We start from the raw sequence: 25,980 nt of genomic DNA, 5'->3' as shown, positions 1-25,980 counted from the left end.
GCTCTGCTCGCTGCGCTGGATTCCGTTTAAGTGAACTGACTGACCCTCTGTCGAGGAACTGAGTTTGACGCTTGAGCTGCTTCAAGATGACGATGAAACTGGTTTACTGGGATATTCGAGGGGTAAGAAACGAGCACAGGAGAGTGTTTGGCTGTAAGTCAGACAGATTTGAGGATTTGAACAGGCACTGGTTGCTGTGAAACACTTTAATGTGCGTTGAAAAGAAGCAGCCGTTAGAGAAGGATGTGTAGCCAACAACGGGGCACGTGCATTGAAAGAAAATGCTAGAAAAAAGCGACGTATTTGCATGATTTTACTGATTTAGCACGTTTAAGGCCTGTTTATGCACGTTGATGGTGAGAAACTTCGATTTTTACAGTCGGTTTGTAGCAAGCAAAGAGGAAAATTAGTTCAATTTACATGCAATCCTGCAGCGAGTTTCTGTATTTTGGCGTCTGCGTGGTTCAGCTGCAGCTGTACTAAACTGCCTGCACTCCACTGACTGAACCTGAACTCGAGATAATGGCTGCTGTCTGACGGTTACAGTGTTCAGTAAGTAGGTTACGCCCACTTGTCATGTAATTCGTTATGTTTTGTGTTGAACAGCTCGCCCAGCCTATCCGTCTGCTGCTGGAGTACACCGGCACCAAGTTTGAGGACAAATTCTACTCCTGTGGAGAAGGTAAGAAGAACTGAACAGTGGTAATCCAGACACTTTTCTTTCTTTCTTTCTTTCTTTCTTTCTTTCTTTCAGACAGCTCATTCAGCTGGAGATGCAGAGCAGCTCGTTGTGTCAAACATATTAACCTGCTGGTTTCACTGTTACAGCTCTGATGACTGATTTCTTTACAGTGGTGGTGATGGGAACCAGGGGTCATAGGTCCACAGGTCAAACATAGCTGTTTTATTTACTATCCAAAACAGCCAGTCAGCCTACACCTGTCTGACTTTTTATTTATGTAATGTTAATAATGGTAAAACAGTGGTAAATCTGAGCTAGGCTTACACCAACACGCATGTAACTCTGAGACATAGGCAGCATATTTGTAACTTTCTGTGATGTAACTTTTAGAGGCATTAAACTCCACTGCAATCTGGTTTCTGCCTTCTCCACTGTGAACAGTTCTGACCTGGTCAATTTTTTCTGAACAGCGCATTTCACATCAAATCACAAACCACTCTGATTGAATTTGTTTGCATCTTAATGATTTAATTATTCATATTTTTAAAACAACCACTGGAATTGCAGACTTTGTTGTTCTTTATTTTGTTGCTTTTTAAAAAATATCTAATCATTTAAAACATGCTTGATTTATTCTGAGAGAGAGAGATTAATCTTATAATTTTATTGTCAATAAAAGCTGAAAAATTAATATAGAAAGGTATGTTTACTTCGATATACTCGGGTGTATTTGGGTCTTTTCCCTTGTATGTCTGTGTACTCTGTCTGTTTATGCCAGAGCTGACAGCTTTACTATTTTGGCCCTAAACTTTAGGTAAAACATCTCATGTAAGGGTGTAATGATTTCAGTACAGTACTGAAAACTGAACATAAATTAAAATATTTTAAAATATGCCCATCTGCTGACAGTCTCCCATTTACTGTGCTTTGTGGAAATCACAAAATATGAAAAACAAACTGAAAAAGTAACTTGGTTATATAGGTAATGCTTAAAGTCAACCTTCATGTAGATTTTGTACATATTTTAATTGTGCTTGTGACATTTGATGTTAGTTCAGTTTTGGGATGCTGGTGGGAGGTTTTATACATGGAACTTCAGGTTTTTGTATTGCTCATCGCTCAGTTGTGCTTTTCTAAGGTCATGATTCTGACTCATTACATGTTCAGCCTGTCATACTATGTAGAACTCTGTAAAATCAAAACATAATTATCATCAAATCCTGACCTTGTAATGGAAAATGCATGTATCATTACACCCTCATTGAGGTTTGCTGCAGTGATCTGATCTTTCTTCATCTTCAGCTCCCAATTATGACAAAAGCTGCTGGTTTGAAGAGAAGGCCAAACTCCAAATGGACTTCCCTAATGTAAGTTTTGAAGCAAAGGCTGAAGCAAAGTGTCTTGGTGTTACAAGCAGAAGGAAATAACTGAGTTATCGTTTTAGTTGCCCTACCTTGAAGATGGTGACAGGAAGATTGTGCAGAGCAATGCCATAATGAGATACATTGCCCGCAAGCACAACCTCTGTGAGTGTTGATTTCAGTTCATTCATTCAACTTTTCAGATTTCCCATTTGTTTCCTTGTTGCAGAGGATCCATTCTCTTAATTATTGGATTGTCATTTTTAAGCTTAGCACTTGCAGATATATAACTTATGCTATGTGGTGACTGTTGTCATTTAGAAGCAGTTGCAAAAGTAATTTGAAAACTCATCTTGCACTAAACCTTGAAGGTTCTTGTCTTTATTCACGTTTAGTTTACTATGCTGCTAGGTGGAGAGACAGAAGATGAGAAGATCCGAGTGGACATCCTGGAGAATCAGGCGATGGACTTTCGCAATGGTTTTGTCATCCTCTGCTATAGGGAATATGTGAGTGTTCACTGTTTTGGTGACACTATAAATCTGTTATTGTCCACTGCATGAGCAGAGTGATGTATAACCTGTATATTATATTTTTCATTTCTATCAGGACACTAATAAGCAAGCATACTTGAAGGCGCTGCCAGGAGTTCTTAAGCAATTCTCTAACTTCTTGGGCGAGAGGAAGTGGTTTGCTGGTGACAAGGTAAAAAAAAAAAGAAGAAGAAGAAGGAAAAAGAAAGGAACATAAAAAGTCAGAGAATGTGTTAACTTATTTTACAAAAGCAAATAAATCATGTAATTTGAACAGGGGTATTCAGACTTTTGCACAACTGTAATCATATTGCGAATCATGTTGTAGTGTAGAGCTCAGACATTTCTGCGTCTACTCTGCTTTGTTGATGTAGATCACATTTGTGGACTTCATCATGTACGAGCTGTTGGACCAGCACCGCATGTTTGAGCCCAAGTGCCTGGACGACTTCAAGAACCTGAAAGATTTGCTGGACCGATTTGAGGTTTGGATCACATGCTGTATGCTGCTATTTAAAAATACTTTTTTGATCTCTTCTATAATGTTTGAAACTGCAAGTGTTGCTGTATTGACCTTCATAAAACAAGAAGACGTTTTACAAAAGGAAATATATTTTATGAACTGATTAATTAGTCATTGCACTTTCCTTTATTTCATTTAAGGCCCTTGAGAAAATATCTGCTTACATGAAGTCGAGCAGGTTTATGAAGACGCCAGTGAACAACAAGATGGCTAAATGGGGCAACAAGAAGGAGTGAACAAAGTGTTCCTTTGTCATAGTGCTTTGAAGATTTGGTACTAGAAGTAATACTAATAGAAGACTAATTTTTGCCAAATGATGTTTTACACCATACACAACTCTAAAATGCCTTAAATGTAGCTGTGCACAGAACAGTTTGTAGTGATCAGTGTACATCCCAGTAATATAGTCGCCGCTCTTCACATTAGGGTCATTTTTATTTTGTCAGTACACTAACAAACAATACACTGCGAAGACCTTAGCACAGCACTTATTTGAGTTAAAAGTTGTTCATAGAGGAAGAAGGGCTTTTTTTGGGTCGTGGAGTGACTGACGAGCACTGTTGCTTTGTTAGACTTTTATTGAAAGTTTTATTTCAATTTTAAAGTGATGTACATGTCCAGAAAAGCCTTGAGTTCTATCCATTATTGACATAATAAAAGCTGGAACACTTATTTCCATTTTACTCCCTTTTTACTTCTTATTCCTTTTCCTGAATGTGTGAAATTCAAACAGTGAGGCCTGCAAAACTGTACTTAGGTAATTTCAGGATGTATAGCCCAACGAATAGGGATCTTACACACTTTAGCACTTGACTCTTAACTTTGCGCCTTTTCTGTTCAGTTTAAAACAAGTTTCTGAACATTTTAGATAGTAGTAATCAAACATACAAATTCATGTTTATGACAACACTGAGGTAAATAGAAGAACATGCAACATTTTCTTGACACATAAGCAGTATTGAGGGTTAAAGCTGTAATCAGTTAAAGTTTCTGAGGACTTTTGCAGGTTACTATAGATTTTAAGTGAAATCATTTTGTGGATGTATGTAATTGTACAGTTCTCATTTTTCTCAGATAATCATGTTTACTAGCATATACATTTTAATAATGTAATCACTGTGCAGTTCTCTTCGGTGAAATCACACATCCTGCCAACATCAAGGTCCAAGAGGTCTGGATTAATGGCCACCGTACTGGTTATATTCTGCCTCACTGGCAAGCTGTAGAGCATAAAAGACAAGTAAAACTTCACATATGTACATATACACATAACCTTTCCATAGGTGTATTATTTTACATTATTATTAGCGCGTGTGTGTATGTGCTGTTACGTACTGCCATAGCTGATTTGACGGCCTGCAGCTGGAAGAAGACTCGGCCTCCTTCCTCTGGGCACACAGCTCGTATGTCATCACGCTTCATCCCTAACAACAGCGCTCCGTTCATCACACCCAGGTTACGCACTGTCCTACAAACCATAGAATACACACACTTAAACCCAGTTCAAGTATAAATCACAGAGATTCTATTTGTGATAGCATTATTTTTGACACAACATGATCACAACTACAGCGCTAATTATATTTAACCATGCGCTTGAGAGTTCTGTATTTTGCTGCAGGGTTATTTAGCTGAAGGCTATTCACAGGCAGTAGAAGTCATTAAAATCTATAAGATAAGTAGTCTATAGATGTACAGTACTGTGCAAAAGCTAGAGACTTCTTTATTTAATTTCCAGTCAAAACGGCAACTAAGTAAGTTACTCAACTACTCAAACACCCCTTAGCTGCGTTGCACATGTGTTTCTCATGTGCTTCTAGAATGGTTAAAGAAGATCCTCCAGAGGGGATTAAATACAAGATAATCCACTTCCATGATGAGAATATGTATGGAAAATCAGTGAAAAAATAGCAGCTTTCAAAACTAGACCACCAAAACTGTCTCAATCAGATAAACAAAATTCCACTCTTGCTTCACAACTGAAAAAAATCCACTGTTTCTGTCCATCTTTGAACGGTGAGAAGACAACACAACACTGAAAGTATGTGTAGCTGTCAAGAAGTGGTTACTGAGAAAATGAAATTGACAAAAAAAAAATGAAAATTTGCAGTCAAATTTAAAGTTACACTGAAACTGGATATCTGAAATGGGAAGTAAGGTTTTATGGACTGATGAGTCTAAATTTGTAAGTGAGATTACTTGGATTGTGAGAAGCAGACACCAAATTTAAAAAAAAAAAATCCTGCAGATTTCTTTGAAAAACTGTCTCCTGAAGTCTCTTGAAAAGAATGCAAGCTGTAATAAAGGCAAAAAGTGGGCACAGTAAAATTCAGAGAAAATTCTGAGAAATATTTTATCGTGATTTTGTGTAATTTTCTGTTAAATATATGGTCGCTGTCCAAAGAAAAACATCTCTAAAATAGCAACCCTATAGGAGAAGGCGAAAACGTTGTTACATTTTAATGTAAGTTACTGCAAAGAGATTTTATTCCAAGTTATTTCGGAGCACGTCTATTGGTCCAATCATCATGAAATTTTCAGACAATGTAAAGGACAGCTGCCGTGTTCAAATGATGTACAAACATTAAAACCGACAAAAATGGAGAAACATGCAGGGGGTTTTTTTTGGGACAGGGATGATATGTTTTTCTGCTCTTGTCCTGACACTGAAAAATGAATACCTTGTGTCTAATGGCTGTTTTGACTGGAAATAAATTAAATGGTGATCTCTGACTTTTGCACAGCTGTGAATGTTAGAGTCTCTATGAAGGGTAACATAATGTCAGTCACACCTTTGAGAACAGCTTTTGTTGGGAGAAGACAGCTGTGTCGGTTTTAAAATTGAAAGGATAGAGGAGTTTAAATGGTAGAGTGTGCAAAAGTAAAGCATGGACAAATCAAATACAGATACAGTGCTGTGAAAAAAATTTTGCCCCACACCTTATGAGATAAGGACAACATGAGTAAACACACAGTGCAGATTTAAAATGATCATTTTATTTATTGAAGACAAAGATTTATTTAAAATCTATATCACCCTTGTGGAAAAAGCAGCTACCCCCTAAACCTATCAACTGGTTGTGCCACACTTGGCTGTAACAACTGTAAACAAATGTTTGCTATAGCTTGCGATGAGTCTTTCACATCACTGTGGAGGAATTTTGGCCCATTCTTCTTTGTAGAATTGTTTTAATTTGGCTACATTGGTGGGTTTTTGAGCATGAACTGCCCATTTAAGGTCTAGCCACAGGATCTCAATGAGATTCAAGTCAGGACTTTGACTCGGCCATTCGAAAACCTTCATTTTGTTTCTTTTGAGCCATTCAGAGGTGGACATTGTCCTGCTGCATAACCCAACTGCACCTGAGCTTTAGGTCACGAATTGACAGGCTGACATTGTCCGTCAGGATTTTCTGATGGGAGAGCAAAATGCATGGTTACACAGGTTATGACAAGTCGTCAAGTCCTGCAGTGGCAAAGCAGTCCTGACCATCACACTACCGCCACCATGTTTGGCTGTTGGTATAATGTTCTTATGGTGGAATGCGGTTTTAGCTTTACGCCAGATGTAACGGGACCCATGTCTTCCAAAAAGTCCCCACTTTTGACTAATTCTTGGGGGGTCATCTAGATGTTTTTTGGCAAATGCAAGATGAGCCTTTGTGTTCTTTTTGGTCAGCAGTGGTTTGCACTTTGCAACTCTGCTGTGGATGCCATTTTTGCCCAGTGTCTTTCTTATTGTGGAATTGTGTACATTGACCTTAACCAGCACAAGTTTTTAATCTCTTTAGAACGGGGTCTTCTAGCCAGCTTCAGATTGCCAGACAGGTTTTAGTTTAGATTAAGTGGTGTTTAGATTCAGCTGGTCTGGCAGTAATCATGCCTGGGTGTTGCAAGTGAAACTGAACCCAGAAGTCAATTTAATTGGTTAACTGGCTGATAGTAGCTAAGGGGGCAGTTACTATTTCACACAGAACCACAGAACCCTTTTTCAGTAGTTTGATGATCTGAAACATTTAAGTGTGACAAATATGCAAAAATAAAAGAGAATGGGAAGGGGCAAATACTTTTTCACAGCACTGTAAATTTAATAATAATAAGTTGATAAGTGTAGTAGACACTGAAAAATGAATTACTTGTACTTAATGGCTGTGTTTGGACTGGAAATGAAATAAACGAATGGGTAGTGTTTGACTTTTGCACAGTACATAGAAAACTTGGTCTGTTCTCAGATCAGATTATTTATTAAAGTGGCCAATGAAATGCAGAATTGTGCTACTATATATAGTATGTATATATATATATATATATATATATATATATATATATATATATAATAGAATTTTAAGTCATCCAGAGCCACCATGCAGAGATGGTAAACTCCAGAAAAGAATCATCAGTGCATTAAGTGCACAGGGTGGGTAGAGCTGTGAGACAAATTCATAGATTCAGATATCAGACATCACAGCTGCAGCATTTCCACATAAGCTGCTGATATATTAAGGCACTCCCAAACACGAGTTGTGCATAAGAGTTCAGGGTTATTGAGGATCATTTCAGCAGTGATGAAGCCCCATGTGTTAATGAATAAGCTGCAACACTGAGCTCCTACAGGGAAAAACACTCTCTTTTTTGAGCTAGAATACTGGGGATGAATTGAAACTTCTCATCTGGAATATATAAATCTTTGCACCTGACAAAAATATCTTATCTGTATGCTATGATTATACTGGTATCTTATGAATTAAGCAGCTTGACTTTGTGGTCTTGTTAAAATACTGTGCATTTATGCTGTACGAATGCCAAAGATGTATGAAGCAGTTTCTTACACTTTGGAAAAGCCCTTGTACTGCAGCCAGGCTCTGACCTCCTCTGGGCTGGATCTCATGTCCAGATTTGGAGGTCTGTTCATTCTCTGAAGCAGAGGTAGAACAAAAGCATTTAAATATCATTTTAGCATCTGTAACATAAGATCCATTACCACAGACCACCCAGTAGGGTGTGATTTCTGAAACACTTTATCAATAAAACCTTTTCATTCCTTGATATTCCATGTTCATGAGCTTTACTTCATTTCCATATTTCTTGGTCATAAGTTCCGGAAAATAACATTTTTGCATCATGTCTTAGTAAAGTATTTTCTATGGAATTTTGACACAGTTTTAAAAAAATGGTTCTTCAAGGGTTCCTTAGTAAAGAAAATCATTCTATATATAACCATGAACACTCAAAGAACACTTTTCATGATTGAAAGGTTCTTTGTATCGTGAAATGGTTCTTCAGATTGATGGAGAATATGCTGGATTGTTCTATATAGCACCAAAAACAGTTCTGCTATTGCTACAATGTCATGCTTATAACAATAGAAGAACCCTTTTTGGTGCTATATAAAACCTTACAGCACATTCTCCATCAATCTGAAGAGCACTTTTAAGATGCAAAGAACCCTTTATCAAGCATATTATTCTTTGAGTGCTTGAGTTCCACTAGCACAGCCTTTTTAAATAGAAACTCAAAGTTTTGCCCCACCCTTTTTAGAGGTATGGAGCCATTTTTCACTCAACTGTCTCAACCTGTTACAAGCTTTGGCCTATTGTTCATAGTGTATATTTTGCCAGATAAATTTTGAGCTTCTAGCTAGCAAGAGTGAATACATAGCTACTAGAGCTAATACAGTGTTGCTTCTGTTATTAATGTTAGACGTTACTGAGTAACTGATTAATGGTTTGAGAGATTACTTAAGTATATAAATAAACAAACAAACATTGCTTGTTTTTCAGTCATTCATTTTGGTGCCTATTTACCGGGTCAGTTCTAATGCATGTAGATATTATTTATTTTCATCTCTTCTTACTGTTTATGTATGTGGATGATCAAATAAACATGACTGAAACATTAAAATATTGTGTTTCATCAAATTCTTAAATTATTTAAGTTTAAAATAAAGATAAAAACAGGATATTTTTTTCCATTGATTCCTATACAGGTCATTTTTGACCCCTTTCATGCATTTGTGTAGGTTTTGGGTTATGCCTTTAGGGTTAAGTACAAGGAAGCACATTAAAGTGATCATCTGTGGTAATTCACTGTATACTACTAGTATACTACTGTATACTAGTGTGTACAGATGTGGCAGGTTGAAAAACACTAGACTATTCCTTTAAGTACACCATACTTGATCTGAATGAATGCTGCCAAAGCAGTGAAAAACTTACTGGAGGCTCCTCCTCTCTCATAGGTTCTAGAACATTTTGTGGCACATGACCCTCCTCCTTGCGGTTGTTTCGCACTATCCACCATTGCCTGGACTTGTCTATAACCTGCGAGAATACAGGGTAAGTGGCAGGCGTTGTTTTACAGTTCAGCTAAGTCAAGTCAAGTCACAGTTTATTTGTATAGCACTTTTTACAACAGACGTTGCCACAAAGCAGCTTTACAGAAAAATCTGGGTGCCTCATGAGCAAGCCAATACAGTGGCAAGGAAAAACTCCCTAAGAGCAAGAGGAAGAAACCTTCAGAGGAACCAAGACTCAAAAGAGAAACCCATTCTCCTCTGGTTGACAGAGCAACATGAGCAGAGAATAAGGTTTGACTATTGGTGTAAGTAGAGCAACGTAGCATGTGTTTTATGTGGGAAACATAGAGAGAAAAAAAAAACTAATACCGGTCTTTCAGCTCTGGTTACACATGGCCATTGTAATACAACTTAACTGTATTCAGCACCAGTGTTTTTTACCTCTGTGTTCCTGCAATAGTTCACCGTCTTACCTGCACCACTTCACCTTTCAACACACTCAGCTCCTGACGGTTCCTGGCTATGAAGTCATAGATCACTCGCATGTAGAGTGGTGGCTCTTCTGAGCTACAGCACAAAAAAATGATAAAAATAAAAAAATTAATAATCACATATAGTACTGTGCAAAAGTCAGAGACCATCCTTCTTTTATTGGTTTTGCTCTCAAAACAGTCATTAAGTACAAGTTAGTGTCAGGAAAAAAACAGAAAACAGAAAATTAACAGATCTAACAGATTAACTGGTATACAGAAGCCTCAACAACTAAATATAATGTCTGTTTTTTCAGTGTTTAGTGTATCCACTCTTTGTCTTTATTACAGCTTCTATTCTTTTCAAGAGACACACTTTCAGCTTTTTAAAGAAATCTGTAGGGATATTTTCCCACACCTCAAAGTTCAGTCTTAGAAGTTGGTTGCATTTTCTGTTTCTCACAATCCGAGTAATCCCAAACACATTCAGTTATGTTGAGATCTGGCCTCTAAGGTTTTCAGTTCATCAGAACACCAGCAGCTTTTTTGTTTTTTAATTGGCAAATTTTCTTTTTTTGTCTAGTAACAAGGTTTCTTGACAGCCACAGATCCTTTCAGACTCATAGCTCTGAGTTTTCTTCTGAAGGATGGACAGAAACACCTGTGGATTTTTCAGATCTAAAGCAAGAGTGGAGCTTGATTTTTTTCTCTCTCTCAAAGCTTGCAAATCTTGCTGAAAGCTTTAAGTACTGTATATCTGATGGCAATAGTTTTGTTGCTCTTACTCTTACTTATACAAGCGGGTTATTTTATATCTAATTTCCTTGTCTAATATGAAAATTGAATAACTTAATGGCTGTTTGACTGAAAATTAAATACATGAATAGTGGCCACTGACTTTTGCACATAATACATATCACAATTAAAATAAATAACACAATTATCTACTCTATTTAAATATATCTGCATCATGTTTCGAACATCCCTTTGCAAATCAATTTTGGATATTAATTCTATTATAATGTCATTCTCCCAAAAAAGGGAGTTTTCAGTCCTTTGCTGTTCTTCAGCTCTATTCTCAGTCTGCAGGTATCTCTGTTTTATTTTCTTCATTTTTGCAACTTACTACAACACCTTATTTGAAAACTCTGAAGCTGAATAGTCCACTATGTGTTCAAAAGTATCTAGACACCCCATGTAATTAGTGAATTTAGCTACTTTAAGGTGACCCATTGCTGACACAGGTGTTCACCTGTGCACATGCAGCTTGTACAGTCTATAGAAAAGCATAGCCAATACAACAGGATGCTCTGGAGTCCAGTGTCAGCTAGAGGGGTATAAAGCCTCCCAGCTTTGGGCTGTGGAACAGGGAAACTGTGTTCTCTGGACTGCATGAGCACCAGTGATTACCTTTCGGATGAGTTAGAGTGACGTTTTTGATCCAGAACATATTATCCAATATCAGTGCCTGACCTCACTAATGCTCTTGTGGCTGAATGCAATCAAATCCTCACAGCAATGTTCCAACATCTAGTGTAAAGCCTTAACAGAAGAGTAGAGGCTGTTACTGCAGCAAAAGGAGGAATCAACTCCCTATTAATACCTTTGATTTTGGAAGAGCTCATTTGGACATAAAGTGTATACACATATTACATATGACAGCTAAATGATATTACAAAAATGTTTGTTTCTGCAACAGAACTTGTCTTTTTATATTTATGAAAACATTGTTTCCAAACTGTAGAGCAGTAGTGCAGTGCCATAGGGAAGGATTTATACCATTACATGTCAGTGCACATGTTTCATTGTATTGTATTCATTGTACTGAATACAGATTTCAGAAAGCTTGTTACTTTAGCCTTATTTAGCTATTATTATAAGCCAGTGATTGGAATTCTAAGAGCTTTAGCTGAATACAGCATTATGTTATCATTTCTGCCAGACAGGAGTACTGTATGCTTTACTTGTATCTATCCATTACAGCAGTAGTATTATCTCGATACATTTAGGTCACATGTTCTCATTTACCGTGTTGGCGGGGCACCAAAAGGCCTGTTATCCTGAAACAGAAAGTAAACAGTAAGTGTAAACAGTGTCACCTCATTAAAATATAAGCATTTAATACACTTTCCTTATCTTACAATCCAACAAACTAATACAGTGCGTATAGGTTACAGTATAAAATGTCTATATCAATGGAGTTTATTTCTTTACTCAAGTTTTCACTGAAACACTATAAATCCTGTAGTAGAAACTGCAGTAAAGCATGTTCTTTTACCTGAGCTGGTGGTTGCTGTGGGCTGTTTCTGGTTGGGAAGCGTTGACTGTTGCTGCGTGATGGTGACGGCGGCTGTACAGGGACCGGCATTGGGGGCACCCAACCATCATAAAAGACTGGAACATATGGTGCCATCTTGTCTCCATTTGGCCACTTAGATCTTAGATCAATAGAGACAAAGAGAATATTTGACATAACCTGGCAGTGATTTGTAATGAAAAATACTTAGCTGTTGTTCAACAGCAAGAATGTTAAAGAACACCAGAGTTTATTCCTACATCAACTTGAATCATATCTGAGTTTACAAAACTTACAATTATATTCAAATTTTTATGCCTTTGTATTTCTCTGAGTATTTTAAATTATAATACTTTCTTCTTGCAAAAGTCGTATGCAAATTTTGGACGCTTCTGGTCAAATTTGTGAGTTAACACATCCTCTACAGACAACACACTATACCAAATTTGAATGCACAATTACTATTTATTTGCTGAATTTGACATATTAGAAAACATAAAACAAAAATTGTGGCCTGTTATGTTTTTATGTTTTATTTTTTCCAAAATGTTAAACTTAAATTGTACACTGAAATTAGCAGAAAAAAATGTTTATGTTTGTTCCCTCTAGAGGATGTGTTAACTTATTTTTACATACAAAATCAACAAAACATTTAATTTGATCAGGTGTTCAAACTACATATGAATGTATAGACCATACAATTCCAATCCCACAGTAAAAACTATTTAAAAACCAATTAAGTATTCAGACCTTTGATATTTACAAGGATTCTGTTATGATCCATTTAAACCCAGTGCATTAATGAAGATAATAAGCTAAACATATACAAAATCATTACTTCTAGGATACTTTCTCTTGGGAGGTGTCTGTTCCAAACCCTAACTCACTACATTTCCACTTGTGAAAATAATATTTTTTAGTGTTGTTTTTTGTAAATATCTTTTTGCTTTCTTTTGAAGTTGACAGATTTAGATTTATCATGAATTTAAATTTGTAAATAAAAATGTCAATAAAATGAAAAAAGAGTTTTAATCCGTCGGCAGAGCCTTATTTTAGCCACACCCCTGCATTTTAGAGCAGGAAGTGAGACTGCATCCCTGTCTCTCATGGCCAACACAATTTTCACTAGTGTCATAATTGTTTTGTTAGTGACAAAATGCAATGTTCAAAAATTATTCTCATAAATTAAACATTATTAAGGTAATGAGTCACTCAAAGCAAAAGGCAACTCTGACTTTGAATCAGTTCAGTAGAATGATGTGTATACATTTTAGGAAAGGAATCTATTCTTTTACTCAGCTCCATTCACATTTGGTCACAAGTTTCCTTTTTGTCTTTAACTTCATTCTGTTCTGTTGGTTCAAGTCTCGGACTGCTTTGTTGTTCCTCATGACTCTCTTTTTTGAACATTTTGTGGTGCCTTTGCTGGATGTATTAAGAAGCTCCAATGCAGTTCTATAAGGCACTAGAGGAGTTTTTCGACCTGATAAAATTTCCTTTATTCTAAAATGCTAAGTAGCTGTGACAATATTGGACATGAAAATGTATGAAAAGAGTTAACATATCACGCCCTCCGTAAAAAAAAAACACCTTTTTAAATAAATGTAGTATTAATCTTTATATAGCACGGATTGTTCTTGTATGTATAAAGCCCACTCCCAATAATACATATAATGAAAAAACAAGGAAGTGGCAAAAGTAGCAATTAAGTTGTTTTTTCTAGACTTTTACTTCTTCTTGAGTTAATATTTCACTGCAGTAGCAATACTTTACTAGAGTGTGGGTTTAGACTACTTAAAAACAATATTAGACATTATATTTATAATTTTCAAAATGACTACAACACATAAGAATTGGGGGTGTAAAATTGCATTGGTGCCGAGTGAACTGCAATTTCGCAATAGTAGAACTGCCTATACTGTTAAACAATTGAATAAAAATTTAGTAAAATGAATGCAAAAATCAAAGCTAAATAGCTTGCCATTTTGTTTTTATTTTCTATATTGAACTTTTACAGTTCAACACAGTTTTTACAGTTACACAGTAAATAGGGTGTATTCAGTGAAAGTGAACTGAACTGAATCATGGAGCCAGTTGAAAGTTTATGATGCACTGAATCATTTGTTAAAGAGTCATCATTGAATCATTGTGAGGTTTACATCCCTAATAAACGCAGTTCTCGAGCTAGATGAATTGAACACAATTGTGGCATTGTGTTGGTCAGACCTGGGAACCTGCCATGTGTCTCCAAAACTGGTCCATAGTTTGTCCTCCTCTGGGGTGACGACCTGGCTGAGGAGCTGCAGAGCGGCCTCTGTGAGGAAGGGGCTCAGTACTGACCGCGGCACATCCAGAGGATAATGCGTCACCAGCTAAAGCATCAATAATGTACCATTTAGAGATATGCTAATGACAACGATTCAGAGAAAGTGCATAAGGTCAGTGAGTCTGGAGAGTTAGGGATAATAGACCAAATACAGTAATCTTTAATATTTTTTGGAAATATTATTATTATTATCATTATTATTATAATTATTACAAGGACAAGTATATCTCTTCACAAAAATAAAACTAATTATTTAATCACATCAGTTAGTACAGGGGTAAATAATATTCACTGATAAGCAGGATGTAAATGATATAATCAGTTCACTTTTACTCCACTATCATGATAAGCCAAGTGACCAACAGCAAACCACAATATGCAAACTCTTAATGCTTTTATTGCTATTTGAAAGCAAACAGAGCTGACAGATACTCACAAAGCCAAGAGCAGTGAAGAGAATGTGAACATATTCAGAAGAGGTAGGGTTTTTTAAATGTCCATCAAGTTTCCCCTACCACAGCCAAAGACAGGACAATACATTAATCACAATATATGTGTGTGTGTATGTGTGTGTGTGTATATATACACCTTTAAGGAAAATATAATATATACAAATATAATTTTCACTCAACTTCCTCATAAAATAATGTTCTGTCACATTAAGTGACTTGATGAGGAATGACAATATTTTAGCCTTCAGTGGTGCAAAGACCTAAAGATGGTAAGTTTTGTTGTAGTTCAACGCTGATAATTTGTTGTTTGCTCTCCCCTGAACTGGTCAGCCTGCTCCAATGAGGGCAGAATGCAGACTAGTTACTGAAAATTTAGAATACAGACCAGTTATAAAGTGCCTTATTGGTTACCAACAGTCAAATTCTTCACCTGTTTGCAGCTGACAGGCACAGATTTCAAAGCTAACAGCTACACAGTTAAATTAGAAAAGCTTGCTTGTAGCTGACTAGCTAAAACTGTTTAGTTTGTAGGTAAGACAGAACCACACTCTTTCTGCAGCTAAACTGTGCTGTCATTGATGCTGCTTATGCTATTGTCTTTTTATTTAAGAAATGTCTTGTTATTGATCATATTTGGTTTACTAAACAACTCGGTTATTTACCTTTTCATTTTCCTTCAGTTCTCGCTACCTGGGGCCATTTGTCATGTGTTTATTGAAGATTTACACCCTGACAAATGAATATAGTATGTTACGTTTGCACACCACAGGAGTGTTTCTTGATCTAACCACTTAGAAATTCAAGTCTAAGCTGGAGCAGGATTTTGAAATTGTGCATGGTTGCATGAATGACACAGATTTTTTTTTTGGAATGGATGAACTCAGATGTGCTTTGGTTCCCCTGTTTTAACAGACAAAACAGTGGCCCTTGTCCCATTTAATACCTGCAATACTAATGCAGCCCCAAACAGAAAGATTTGCATTAAGGCCTTTAAATGGTAATCAAGCTTACAGTTTAAATAACCAAAATAAAATGAAATAGAATAAAAAAGGTTAGTGTCCAATACTAAATGCTTTAAATAATGATGGCCAATTGTTCACATTGATTTCAGGGCTGAAAAACTTACCAGGAGATTGAAGGCATATTTATATTTCTGAAGACAGCCAATAAATTCCTGTATGGAGGGAAAGTTTTCGCCTGCCAAAGAAATGAAAAGTAAAACAGTAATGAACTTTAAAGCTACACAAATGTATTTGCAGTTATGACTATGATGAACCGATCAGACATGCTATGCGCCACAGTTACCATATTTCCTCTGGTTTTTGCCTTTCTTTTTCTTTTTCTTGGTTCCCTCCTCTTGTCTTATAGCTGCTTCGACTTTATCTGTGAACAGTTCGATGTCACCCACCACATGATTAAAGATTTCCTGAAGGAAAGAGAAAATTGAGATAGATAGATAGATAGATAAACATAGACTTGAGCATCCTCACGACTGTAAAGTGACCATGATTTTGTGGAAGGTTCTACCTAAATTAATTGTACTGTTATTGGAGTTGTTGTTCTTAACTTACCATATTCCTTTCAACTTCTGTGTATGGAGGAGGGGATGGCGGCGCTGAACGGCTTTGCTCATATATATCCGGGCTGTAATGGGCATCATCTCTGGGAGTTTCTAAAAACACAAACCAGAAAGCTTAATCAACTTTAAAAAAGCTCATATATTAATATGTTTAGCATGTAATGGAGGTACAAAGTGAGCACATACAGTCAAGTCTGTAAATATTTGGGCATCAATCAATCAATCAACCTTTATTTAATCTCAAAGAACATTGAGGGTGACCCTCATTTACAATGTTGCAGAGTTGATACAGAACAACGGATTGATAATGTGTAAACTCGGTCAACATTGACAAAGTTATTGTTATTTTAGCTGTCTGCCACAGCAGACTGGAGTTGAAACAAAATAATACAAGCACAAAGTGCAGACTTTCATCTGACACCTGGAGCAGGAATTACAAGCATTTGCATAACAGTTGGTTAGATCAAGAACACCATCCAGGAGGTAGGCATATCTGTGTCAAAGTCAACAATCAAGAGAAGACTTCTAGAAAAAAAGAAGACCAGAAAACAACCATGGTGGAGGTAGTGTCACGGTATGGGCATGCATGGGTGCCAATTGAAATGGTTCCCTTGTATTTATTGATGACTGCTGACAAAAGCATTAGGAGGAATTCTGTGTATAGGGCTATAGTAACTGTTTAGTTTCAGCCAGACGCTTCAACACATTGGACGGTGCTTCAGATCAGGGAGTGACCTGAAGCATATTGCGAAAGCAAACCAAGACTTTTTTAAGGCAATGAAGTGGAATGTTCTGCAGTGGCCAAGTCAAGTCACCTCACCTCACCTCACCTCACCTCAATCAGCCTGAGCATACATTTCACTTACTGAAGGTAAATGGCCCAAGAACAAGCAGAAACTGAAGATAGCAACAGTAAAGGCCTGAAAGAGCATGACCAGCAAAGAAACCCAGCATCTGGGTTCCAGATGTAATTTAAACCAAGTGATTACAATAACTCTGTCAACATCCAAATATTTATAGACTGGACTGTATGTGTTGTCAGGTGTACATTACACAACAGAGGACATTGGACAATTTTCCGTGACAGATGTTGTAGCAACAACTCATGTAATGATTTGAACCAATGACTTTTTAGTGCTCTCTGAATATAAAACTTGATTTCATTATGAAATCTTTGCTGTTCTTTAGCAATTATAGATGCTTCTGAATCGTCATTGAAAAAGCATAGCATTTTAAAAAGTCTGGTAGTCTTTAAATAGTCCTCACCGTAGTCCTGGTAGGTATTGAGTTGAGGTGGAAGGTACTCAGGTGGAGGGGGAGGTGCAGGCTGCACTGGAGGGGGGCCAGGTCTGCGGAAACCCCCCGAATACCCTTGGCCCATTATACTCTCCAGATTACTCCTGTAGAAGAAACAATGTGTCACTACTGACCAGGGGAGATGGCCGGTCTTGTAAAAATCTGCGCTTCTGTTCATTGTAGGAATGTTTTTGGATATCTTCTGGATATCTGCTTTTTTATCTAATGTTCTCGTATGTTTTGTCATGTACATTTTATGTCTTGTATGTTTCTAATTCCATGGTCAAAAGCCAATAGCCACAGACAACTTTCCACAATGTAGATATCTATCTATCTATCCATCTATCCATCAATCTATCTATCTACCAACACATGTACAACAAGTGGTTAACTTGCAGACCTACTGAAGGGTAAGTCTTCGGTGAAGAGAAATATTTCAGCAAATGTGTCATACTCAGGCATGCGGCAGCCTACTCACTGCAAAACAGATTTTTGATTGGTGGGCAATGCACCCCCCAAACTGCTCGTTTAAAACAGTTAACAAGAGGATTTAAATTAATGTCTCTTAGTGCTGATTGTCAGTGTGGCCTTTTCAACTTGCTTTGTTTTGAAAACATCTGAGAGTTTGTTACTGTTTGCAGTGAGCAGAATAAATCAGACTGGGTCAGAATTAAATCAGTCAAACCAAATCAGTTACAAAGAACTTAAGTAAAAACTATTTTATAGCATTGACTGTCATAATGGCAGATCCGGTAGTATTAACAGTATGTCAGGTCGCATTACTCAGTCTGTGCTGCAGCCTACCTGATGTCAAACGGTGGTTCGCTTTGTTGAATTACAGGCTCCTCTCCTCTGTGCTTGATCACTCGGTCCAAGTCACCTCTCACATCTTCTGCCTGGAACCGTATGGGTAAAACTGAATGAATCCATCTGCATGTATCACTTACATATTTTTCAAATTTCACATCCAGCCAAAGCCAAAAACACACTTCAGTGCTTCACTTTATGTAGGCAACTGTATAACATATTGAATAGTAAGTGTTAGGCTTTATAACTGAATAATAAAGCTTGAGTTAACTTTGGGCCTTTGTCTATTTCCTTTTAAATTGCATTTACTTGTAGATGAGCTTGAGACAAATTAGATCACAATGTCTTATTGCAATCAAGCTGTAATTAAAACAGGCACCGTACAATAATATATAACTGTCAGTACTCAAATGAAATAGAGAGTTCCTAACCCCAGTCTCCTCACACTGGAACAGGAAAACATTTGGAGCCCTCCGTCCATTCTCCTGACAAGTGACTGTCAGCAGTGAGTCATAAGTGCAGCTGTCCAGAATTGCCTTAGTTTGCATGATGCTGCCAAGAGGAAGAGACTCCAGCACCTCCTGCACAGTCAGCAAATATAAAAAGTTACAACACTGGCATTACAAAAGTTGATGTTCAGGTCAGATTGAAGGAAGCATGTCTGTGAAGGCCTTTATGAAACCAGTATAGTCAGAGTGCAGGCACACTATCTTAATGAAAGGCTTTATTTTTGCATTTTTGTTAATCAGTTTTGTCACTGGGTGGCATGGTGGCGCAGTGGGTAGAGCTGTTGCCGCACAACAAGAAGGACCTGAGTTTGATTCTCTGGCCGGGTGACCAGGGTCCTTTCTGTGTGGAGTTTGCATGCATGGGTTTTTTATCCACAGTCCAAAAACATGCAGTCAGGCTAATTGAACATGCTAAATTGCCCCTAGGTGTGGATGTATATGTTTGTCTGTCTGCCCTGTGATGGACTGGTGACCTGTCCAGGGTGTATCCTGCCTGCCACCCAATGACTACTGGGATAGGCTCCAGCTCCAACCATGACCCAGAAGGATAAGTGGCTTAGAAGGTGTTCGTGGTCATTGTAAAGCTTTTCTTTACAAAATGTGATAACATTCTAAAAATAAAACTAAGGACATGCTGTAAAGTAGTGGTCACCAAAGGTCCTTCTGGAAATCTACTGTTTTGCAGGTTTCACTACCAACCCAAACCTTACCCATCAGAATCAGTATAAATGTATTATTATTTTTAATTTATTTGTGAAGACAATAACTGGATAGATCAAGTATGGTAGATTAGAGCTAAATTCTGAATCAGGGTTCGTAATCACAGCTGTAAGGCGACCAACCTTTGTTTCGATGTCACAAAGCTGTAGGCTGCCACCGTGCACCTGCAGGATCATGTCTTGACCCCACACTTTCCCTCGGCTGTCCAGACTTTTCAGCCTGGCCACACAGTCTTCCACGCTGTTCAGCTCCTTCCTGTCTAACTCGCATGTGAACAGGTGCTGAAGAAGATGCCAAACATTTGCCAGTCAATGGCGATTGAATTGGTACCAGAAAGCTATTCTGCCTTGGCCCACAGTATATTTACTGTAAAGTTTACACTTAGAATGAGAGAATAGATGACCTAGATTTCACACATAAGTAGCAGTCTGCATTTAGTCACTTAGTACCTAAAGATATAAAATGCAGTGGTAGATAATCTTATAAACTGGTCAGATTTTACCTCCACTCTGTACTGAAACGTGTCAGGTTGCTTGTTAATGGATTCTGAATATTCCTTCCTTTGCACTGTGTAGTAAGAGGGAAAAATGGAATTATTATCATGAGAGCCAGACTTGCTGGGTCAGAACTGTGTCATTTTGAAAGGACTAAGGGTTTTACGCACTGTAGATGGATTTTGCACTGGGGCGAGACATATTAGGCTTCTGAGAAGGCAGCTCTGGTGAGAAGCTTCTGCAATAAGAACATAAGGCAATCTATGTGAATGACACATCATCCTATTTATTCCATTAAATATGAAGTGTTGTGAGCAAGCACTGTGCAACAAATGCTTACTGTACTGGGATCCAAGTTTCAGTAGACTACAATAAAGGGCTTGTTTTCTATGTTTTTCTTTTCTTTTTGCCCAGAGGTCCACTTATAAAGATTTTGTGGTTATATGTACCAAAAACCATCAGAATTCATTTTAACATGGCCATTTTCCAGCCATCCTTTAGCCTAAACTAACTAAATGGGCTGCTTTTGTTCCTGTGCATTTTAGACTAATATATGTAAATGGCCTCTGTTCTAATTGGCTGTTCTGTATTGCGGTTCATTCAGAAAGCAGTCCAGGTTCCTAATAACTTAAGTGGGAATGGTCAGGGCTAAACTCTTGTAGGCTGAAAAGGTGTATTTGGGTGAAAGAGGTGACTACAGACCATTCATTTAACATAAAAGCTATATGTGTAAATGTGATATTAAATCACTCAGCTCTTACCCTTTTTTGGCCCAGAAAACACTGTGTTGCAAACTATTGAAGTGAAGGAGTTATTGTGCTCTGAAGTGTCAAAATGTCCTTCAGTGTAACTGCCAGATTAAGATTCTAATGACAAAAGTGTTTTTAAAATGTAGAAATGTATCCTAAAAATATGAATGAACGCCCAAATGGCATCATTGCGTAAGCGTTTGCAACAATATATAGAATAATAGGCAACATACTGTGTCTAAAAATATTTAAAAACTTGAATAACTTCTGTCCAGACTTTAGCACTTTATCAATGTCATTCAATATAACAAAGGCCAAAAGCCATTTTAAAGCATAACAGGTGATGTAATCATGTGACAATGTGTGAGATCACAAAGATAACCCATTGAAGATCCCCTATCTATGTGATGAGGCGAGTAAATCTCGCTGAAATATTTGATAATTGAAGCTATTTTAAATATGAAATGTAAGGATAATCTTTATAGGTCCCGGTCATTACTTTATTTAGGTGGTATCAGTATCACGCTTCTGTCCTTCAGCACAAGTTTCATGTTATACTACAATGTCACATGTTATGCTGAATGTTTTCACTAGTTAACAACATTTAATCATGCAATTCATATGTACCTGTTGCAGGAATACTGATTACTATCATTTTATGTGTATATTTTACGGATTTTAAGGTATTCCAAGGCACATTATCTTTATACTGTAGATGCCATCATCTAATAAGGAGAGGGCTGCATGGCACAGGCAAAAGATCAATGCAGATCCAACTGCTACAGAGGAAAGACTAACCAGAAGAAGAGCAGTTTTTATCATGGTTTCTTGCTACTGTCTGTAGCAGAATAGGATACAATAGGATATAAAGCTAGGTGGATTACATTTAACATTAATTTGCACTATTATACTGTAGTTAATGTTTTACTGCACTGCAGTTTATATTAACTGATGGATTATATTAGATAATATAATTAAATATTACACACACAATTATGGATTAAAAATGGATTATGAATTATATTAGCTAATTAACTTATTAGCTGATTTGTTTTGTGATGATTTTAAGCAAAACTACAGTGCACAATGTTTCCGAAGTGTTTTTAATTAATGTTTTGTTTGAAATGCTCAGTGCTGGTTTATTCCTGTGTGAAAGTTGTACCTCATGTCAGTTAAACTATGTTGCATGTTCTCTCTCTCTAGTATGGAAGAGATCCAAGTTCAGCTAGTCTGCACATTTTAAACATCTCATCCTGTTTTTCACACAGTTTTATAACTTAAAAAATAGGTAAAAGAAAAATACTGTTGCTGCTATTAACAATACTTCACAGGATTATTATTGTTAAGGCTTCAAATATAATCAATATTTTTGGGCAGTAGTGATGTGTCATTCAGGGTAACAAAATATTGTTATACAGTATAACACCAGTATTTTATATTAAAATACAATAAATTTGTTTTGTTGACACAGAGAGACACATCAAATATATGGTATTCAAAATTAAATAATGTCATTTTTTCTGGGTAGTTATATTTCTGCCAGTCTAAGGATGGATATATAACTATATGAAAAATGGGCATAAAATTAATTTCTTTGAAAAAATTCAGCAGTATACAGACTGACATTTTCCTAGAGTACACTCATATGAATCACAATAAAAAATAATTACTGGCTGATTTTTTCTTGAATATAACTATTAAAATGGCATTGGTGACACAATGAACATAAAAAAGCCTTTAGGGAATTATAATTGCTGTTTTATTTTTTAGAAATCGTATAGTCTTTGACCCATTTATGTGAATGCGCTACTTTCGAAATATGTAGTTGTTTAAGGTTCTCCAAGTACTGACGAGATACACGATATACTCCACATTGTGCTATAGTCTCAAGCAATTTATCACAATAACCATGAATATTGCCATATAGCCCAGCCCTAATTTAAACCCAAGGCATTAATTAAGACGGTTATAAGCTAAATTTATACAAAATCATCATTTATAAGGTAGTTTCTATGGGAAGGTGTCTGTCCCAAACCCTAACCCCTACATTTCCCCTAAACTGAAAAAAAAAAATCACTATATAGTGCACTATTCTGGGCTCCCGTCATTTTGTAATGGTGTCTGAAAACATAGTGCAGAAGATCCAGTGCACTCAAACAATCCCACAGTGCACCACAATGAGTAGTGTACCACTGATGTACCCTAGTGGACAGGGGATACCCATAACGCACTGTGTGGCTTGTAAGTAATAAGCAAACTCACAACTATTTCTGTTCTCTATAATAGTATTTTATACACTGATCAGGCATAACATTATGATCACCTCCTTGTTTCTACACTCATTGTTCATTTTATCAGCTCCACTTACAACATAGGTGCACTTCGTAGTTCTACAATTACAGACTGTAGTCCATCTGTTTCTCTGCATACCCTGTTAGCCCCCTTTTACCCTGTTCTTCAGTGGTCGGGACCCCCATGGACCCTCACAGAGCAGGAACTATTTGAGTGGTGGATCATTTTCAGCACTGCAATAACACTGATGTGGTGATGGTATATTAGTGTGTGTTGCGCTGGTCTGAGTAGATCAGAAACAGCAGTGCTGCTGAAGTTTTTAGACACCTCAGTGTCACTGCTGGACTGAGAATAGTCAGCGTCCGGTGGGCAGCGTCCTGTGACCACTGATGAAGGACTAGAGGATGACCATCACAAACTGTGCAGCAGCAGATGAGCTATCATCTCTGACTTTACATCTACAAGGTGGACTGACAAGGTAGGAGCGTCTAATAGAGTGGACAGTGAGTGGACACAGTGTTTAAAAACTTCAGTTAGAATTGTAACTACCAACACACACATTTCTGCAGTTAAATAAACTTTGTGTTCTACTAAAATATTATGATTGTATGTGTGTACAGTTGTTCAAAGCTGTGTTTGCTAGTCATGTACTGGCGAGCGTTTTTGAGTTCTGCTCCAAACTAGCTGAAATTGTCAGTACCGAAACAGTCACTACCAAAACATTCGGTAAAGGTTCAGCAGTGTTATGGTTTTTGGTAGTGACTAAATGAAATGTTTTCCGGTTGGTGACCACTACTTTTATTTTCATGAAGTAAGCAGAATTAAATCATAAAGCCAAGTCAGTTAAAAGTCCGAAATGTTTTAAATTCTGACTTTCGGTACAGTGATTCACTTTAAATCAAAACTTTGCAAAGGACAGCCGCCAGTACAATTGGTAGTAATGAAAACCCACTACTTCTGCAACAGTTTAACCCCGCTGGAGAGTTTAGCTGTATGCAGCAAAATATATAAATAAATAAATAAACCCTCGCTAGATACAGACTATTTCGCACTGATGCTAAATTTTGGTCTGCGTTTTTCATACTGCACATAACAACCTTCCGCCCTGGGTCAGTCAGAGCAGCTGCTGGGGGGCTTCCGAACAGCGAGTTTGCCACATTAGCAGCTCTACAGCTCAGTTTGTGCTAATAACTGCTTCTCTGCTCTCCCAGTGCTGAGAGGAGTCTGTACCTCGGCTGGAAAGCGGGGACGGGGCTGTTCCCGTACATTCTTCACCCGTGACGTCACGTCCGTTAACAACACTAAAAAAGACACAATTTATGACTTATGACGTGACAATAAGATTAATAATGATAATAAACAATAATAAAAATAATAATAAACAGTAATACAAATAAATAAATTAATAATTAAAAAAAAACATGGTGTCTGGTCAAGATCAGAAACATGCAAATCCCTTTAGCCATAACTCTATAGCTGCATAAATATAAACACATCTGATTGAAATTTTACATTAGTCTAATCTTGGACTCAGATGACTAATGTTCTTCAGTTCAGTAGAGAATTACTATAGGAAACGGTTTAAACATTAGTTTAGGTTTAGACTTAATCTGGGTCTGGGAAACCAGTCCAACACGTCTTGTTTCTTTAACTGGTCAGGATGGAACAGCAGCATTCATGCTATTCAGGTCGAACCACACAAATAACTGTTCAGATTCTATGCAAACACTTTCACCTGAGAGAAAAAAATAACTTTAAAATTGCAGAACACTTTTTTTTATTTAAACAAAACTCATAACTGTTAATCTGAAAGAAACTGGCTTTAAAAATGACCTCCAGACATTTAAAAATACCTTAGTCTCTTTTAAAACAAAGTTCAACCTTAAGATCTTGCCACTAACCCCCACTTACTTCTGTCAGAATCTTGTTTAATTACCAGCATTATTTATCTCAATTAATGATCTGCCTATCTTCTCTGCCGTCCAAAATGTCACCCACTTACATGTCTGCAGAAATCGCTCCTTCAGTTTCTCCAACACAAATATACTGGACATGGTACAACAAAATGTATTACCTGAGACAAAATCTGCTTAGCTTCCACCTTAACGCTCCATTTTCCAGCCCAGTAATCCACCAGTTAAAAATCCTTACAAGCGGAAAAAAGGGACAAATATCATGAACTTCCTGCTTAGTAAAACCTGGTGCAAAGTCCAGATGCACCTGTGAGAGCAGATAGGAAGTGAGATGATCAGCGGAATGGAAAATTCTCTAGTTGAACATTTCTCTGTACAGTCCTTAAGGCTTAGTGGGTCACATTCTTCTTTGTTTTCCTCTAGTATAGCTGTACAATTTATTAAAATATTTTGACCATTTGAGGGCCCTAAGGAGTCAATTTGGAAACACTACTAGGTTACATCCCCAGTTCAAAGGTTGGGAATGCCTCGTGTCAAGTTAATAAAAAGGCCTAAGATGAATCACATAAGACTAGAACTTTAACCTCTTGACTAACAGCTTTTACGACCAACATAGGCGTAGACAGTTCCTACCTGATGGTTGTCATGAAACTATTAACATTCTTCCAAGATAAGACAGAAAC

General features: G+C 37.1%; 2 protein-coding genes across 3 annotated transcripts; one reads left to right on the top strand and one right to left on the bottom strand.

Annotated features, from left to right (window-relative positions):
* Positions 1-3,676, top strand: LOC118813774 (glutathione S-transferase Mu 3-like). Its single transcript, XM_036579298.1, has 8 exons — positions 1-122; positions 607-682; positions 1,985-2,049; positions 2,127-2,208; positions 2,455-2,552; positions 2,653-2,748; positions 2,951-3,061; positions 3,240-3,676. The coding sequence occupies exons 1-8, from the start codon at positions 87-89 to the stop codon at positions 3,333-3,335; spliced, it is 660 nt and encodes a 219-aa protein (XP_036435191.1). The 5' UTR covers positions 1-86; the 3' UTR covers positions 3,336-3,676.
* Positions 3,674-25,749, bottom strand: eps8l3b (EPS8-like 3b). Of its 2 annotated transcripts, XM_036579295.1 has the most exons (20): positions 25,459-25,744; positions 24,615-24,685; positions 20,514-20,581; positions 20,352-20,416; positions 19,972-20,130; positions 19,052-19,201; positions 18,618-18,709; positions 17,784-17,917; positions 16,510-16,610; positions 16,244-16,364; positions 16,065-16,135; positions 14,923-14,997; positions 14,387-14,532; positions 12,143-12,302; positions 11,893-11,924; positions 9,868-9,961; positions 9,315-9,419; positions 7,929-8,014; positions 4,435-4,567; positions 3,674-4,319 (listed from the first exon to the last, which is right to left on the bottom strand). In XM_036579295.1, the coding sequence occupies exons 2-20, from the start codon at positions 24,650-24,652 to the stop codon at positions 4,278-4,280; spliced, it is 1,872 nt and encodes a 623-aa protein (XP_036435188.1). In that variant the 5' UTR covers positions 24,653-24,685; positions 25,459-25,744; the 3' UTR covers positions 3,674-4,277. The 2 variants fall into 2 exon arrangements, with proteins under 2 accessions (XP_036435188.1, XP_036435189.1); XM_036579296.1 differs by lacking the exons at positions 20,352-20,416; positions 20,514-20,581 and having other exon boundaries at positions 25,459-25,749.
* Positions 25,750-25,980: the final 231 nt, after the last annotated feature.

This window comes from Colossoma macropomum, unplaced genomic scaffold (genome assembly GCF_904425465.1).
Source record: "Colossoma macropomum unplaced genomic scaffold, Colossoma_macropomum, whole genome shotgun sequence".
Lineage (NCBI taxonomy): Eukaryota > Metazoa > Chordata > Actinopteri > Characiformes > Serrasalmidae > Colossoma > Colossoma macropomum.
This window is presented reverse-complemented; position numbering and strand designations above follow the sequence as displayed.

Bases quoted from the DNA above. Each gene is read 5' to 3' on its own strand.
- LOC118813774 (XM_036579298.1), top strand. From the start codon at position 87: ATGACGATGAAACTGGTTTACTGGGATATTCGAGGG. The intron at 683-1,984 runs GTAAGAAGAACT...CTTCATCTTCAG, and splicing joins ATTCTACTCCTGTGGAGAAG to CTCCCAATTATGACAAAAGC. The intron at 2,553-2,652 runs GTGAGTGTTCAC...CATTTCTATCAG, and splicing joins TCCTCTGCTATAGGGAATAT to GACACTAATAAGCAAGCATA.
- eps8l3b (XM_036579295.1), bottom strand. From the start codon at position 24,652: ATGTACGGGAACAGCCCCGTCCCCGCTTTCCAGCCGAG. The intron at 20,582-24,614 runs GTACAGACTCCT...TTCTTATTGCAG, and splicing joins GTCCCCGCTTTCCAGCCGAG to AAGCTTCTCACCAGAGCTGC. The intron at 17,918-18,617 runs GTAGGCTGCAGC...TTTCTTCTACAG, and splicing joins GAACCACCGTTTGACATCAG to GAGTAATCTGGAGAGTATAA.